This window comes from Podospora anserina, chromosome 2 (assembly GCF_000226545.1).
Source record: "Podospora anserina S mat+ genomic DNA chromosome 2, supercontig 2".
Classification (NCBI taxonomy): domain Eukaryota; kingdom Fungi; phylum Ascomycota; class Sordariomycetes; order Sordariales; family Podosporaceae; genus Podospora; species Podospora anserina.
The window spans coordinates 2,111,046-2,112,161 of NW_001914858.1; the positions used below are offsets into that span (position 1 = coordinate 2,111,046).

General features: G+C 52.4%; 1 protein-coding gene across 1 annotated transcript; it reads right to left on the minus strand.

The window, feature by feature from the left end:
- Positions 1–285: 285 nt before the first annotated feature.
- PODANS_2_5750 (uncharacterized protein) lies at positions 286–966 on the minus strand (the record flags this gene model as incomplete). The annotated part of the gene is made up of 1 exon (XM_001911305.1): positions 286–966. A coding segment is annotated over one exon (681 nt), but the record flags the coding sequence as incomplete, so codon positions are not given.
- Positions 967–1,116: the final 150 nt, after the last annotated feature.

Consider the following 1,116-nt stretch of genomic DNA (forward strand, 5'->3'; position numbering starts at 1 on the left):
AAATCGGGTAGGGAGGGGTTAGGAATAAATCATCAAAGTTGAATATAAATTACACGTGTTGATTTACCGTGACATTTGGCTTGCTAGTTGTATTCTTAGTGATGGGGCATATCCCCTGCCCCGTTCTGAGGAGGAACATACACTCAGAACATGCAAGATGAAAAGCATTGAAAATAAAAACAAAATGTTCCACAAGGCTGTGTAAACTGACAGTTTGGCTCGAATAGTCACACCGATCTAACCCGTATCCACAGATCTATCCTCTTGTCGCTCCAGTCATCCTCTCTAATTAATCTTCCTCACCACCAACTCCCCCCTCTCATCCCCCTCCAACTCCAGCAACCCACCCGCCTCCAACTTCCTCTTCCACTTTGTGCTCTCATACCTCGCCAACACAACCGTCATCCTCAACACCGACTCCCCGCTACTCTCGTGCTCCTTCACCCCCCCCCCCATAGCCGTAAACGTCCACCTCCCAAACGCCCAATTCAGAATGTACCTCCCGCTCTGGCTCTTGGTCACAGGAACATCCTCATCCGAATTCTTCACCTCCCCCTCCCCACCCACAGTCAGCACAGCCTTAATCCTATAAACCTCATCCTTCGGCGCCTTCCCAAGCAACCCCATCAGCTTCCCCGCATCCACCCCTTTTCCTTTTTGCGTCCCCTTCAACTCAACACTAAGAACCTCCACCTCATTCCGATGCCCATGATCATGTTCGTGTTCCCCCTCCCCATTTCCGCCCTCCCCTTCCACCAGTCCAGCAGCGAGACTCGAATCCAACCCCAGCAAAACCCCAACCTCGACCCTCCCCCTATCACTCCTCACCCTAGCAGTCTCAACCTCCAAATCCCCCAACCGATCCACCACCTCCTCCACCCTCCTCTCCCCAACACCCTCCCACTTATTCAACACCACCAAATCAGTATACCTAGCCTGCAGCCTAACCGTGAAGCTAACATCCTCCTACCCCCCCAAATTCTCAAAATAAATCAACCTAAACAACCCCAATCCAAAACCCACTCCCCAACCCCCCGGTCCCCCTCCCAATTCTAATTAACCTCCCAAACCCAAGGGGGCCGGGAAACCCACCCCCCGCCCCTCCCCCAAAAAAAA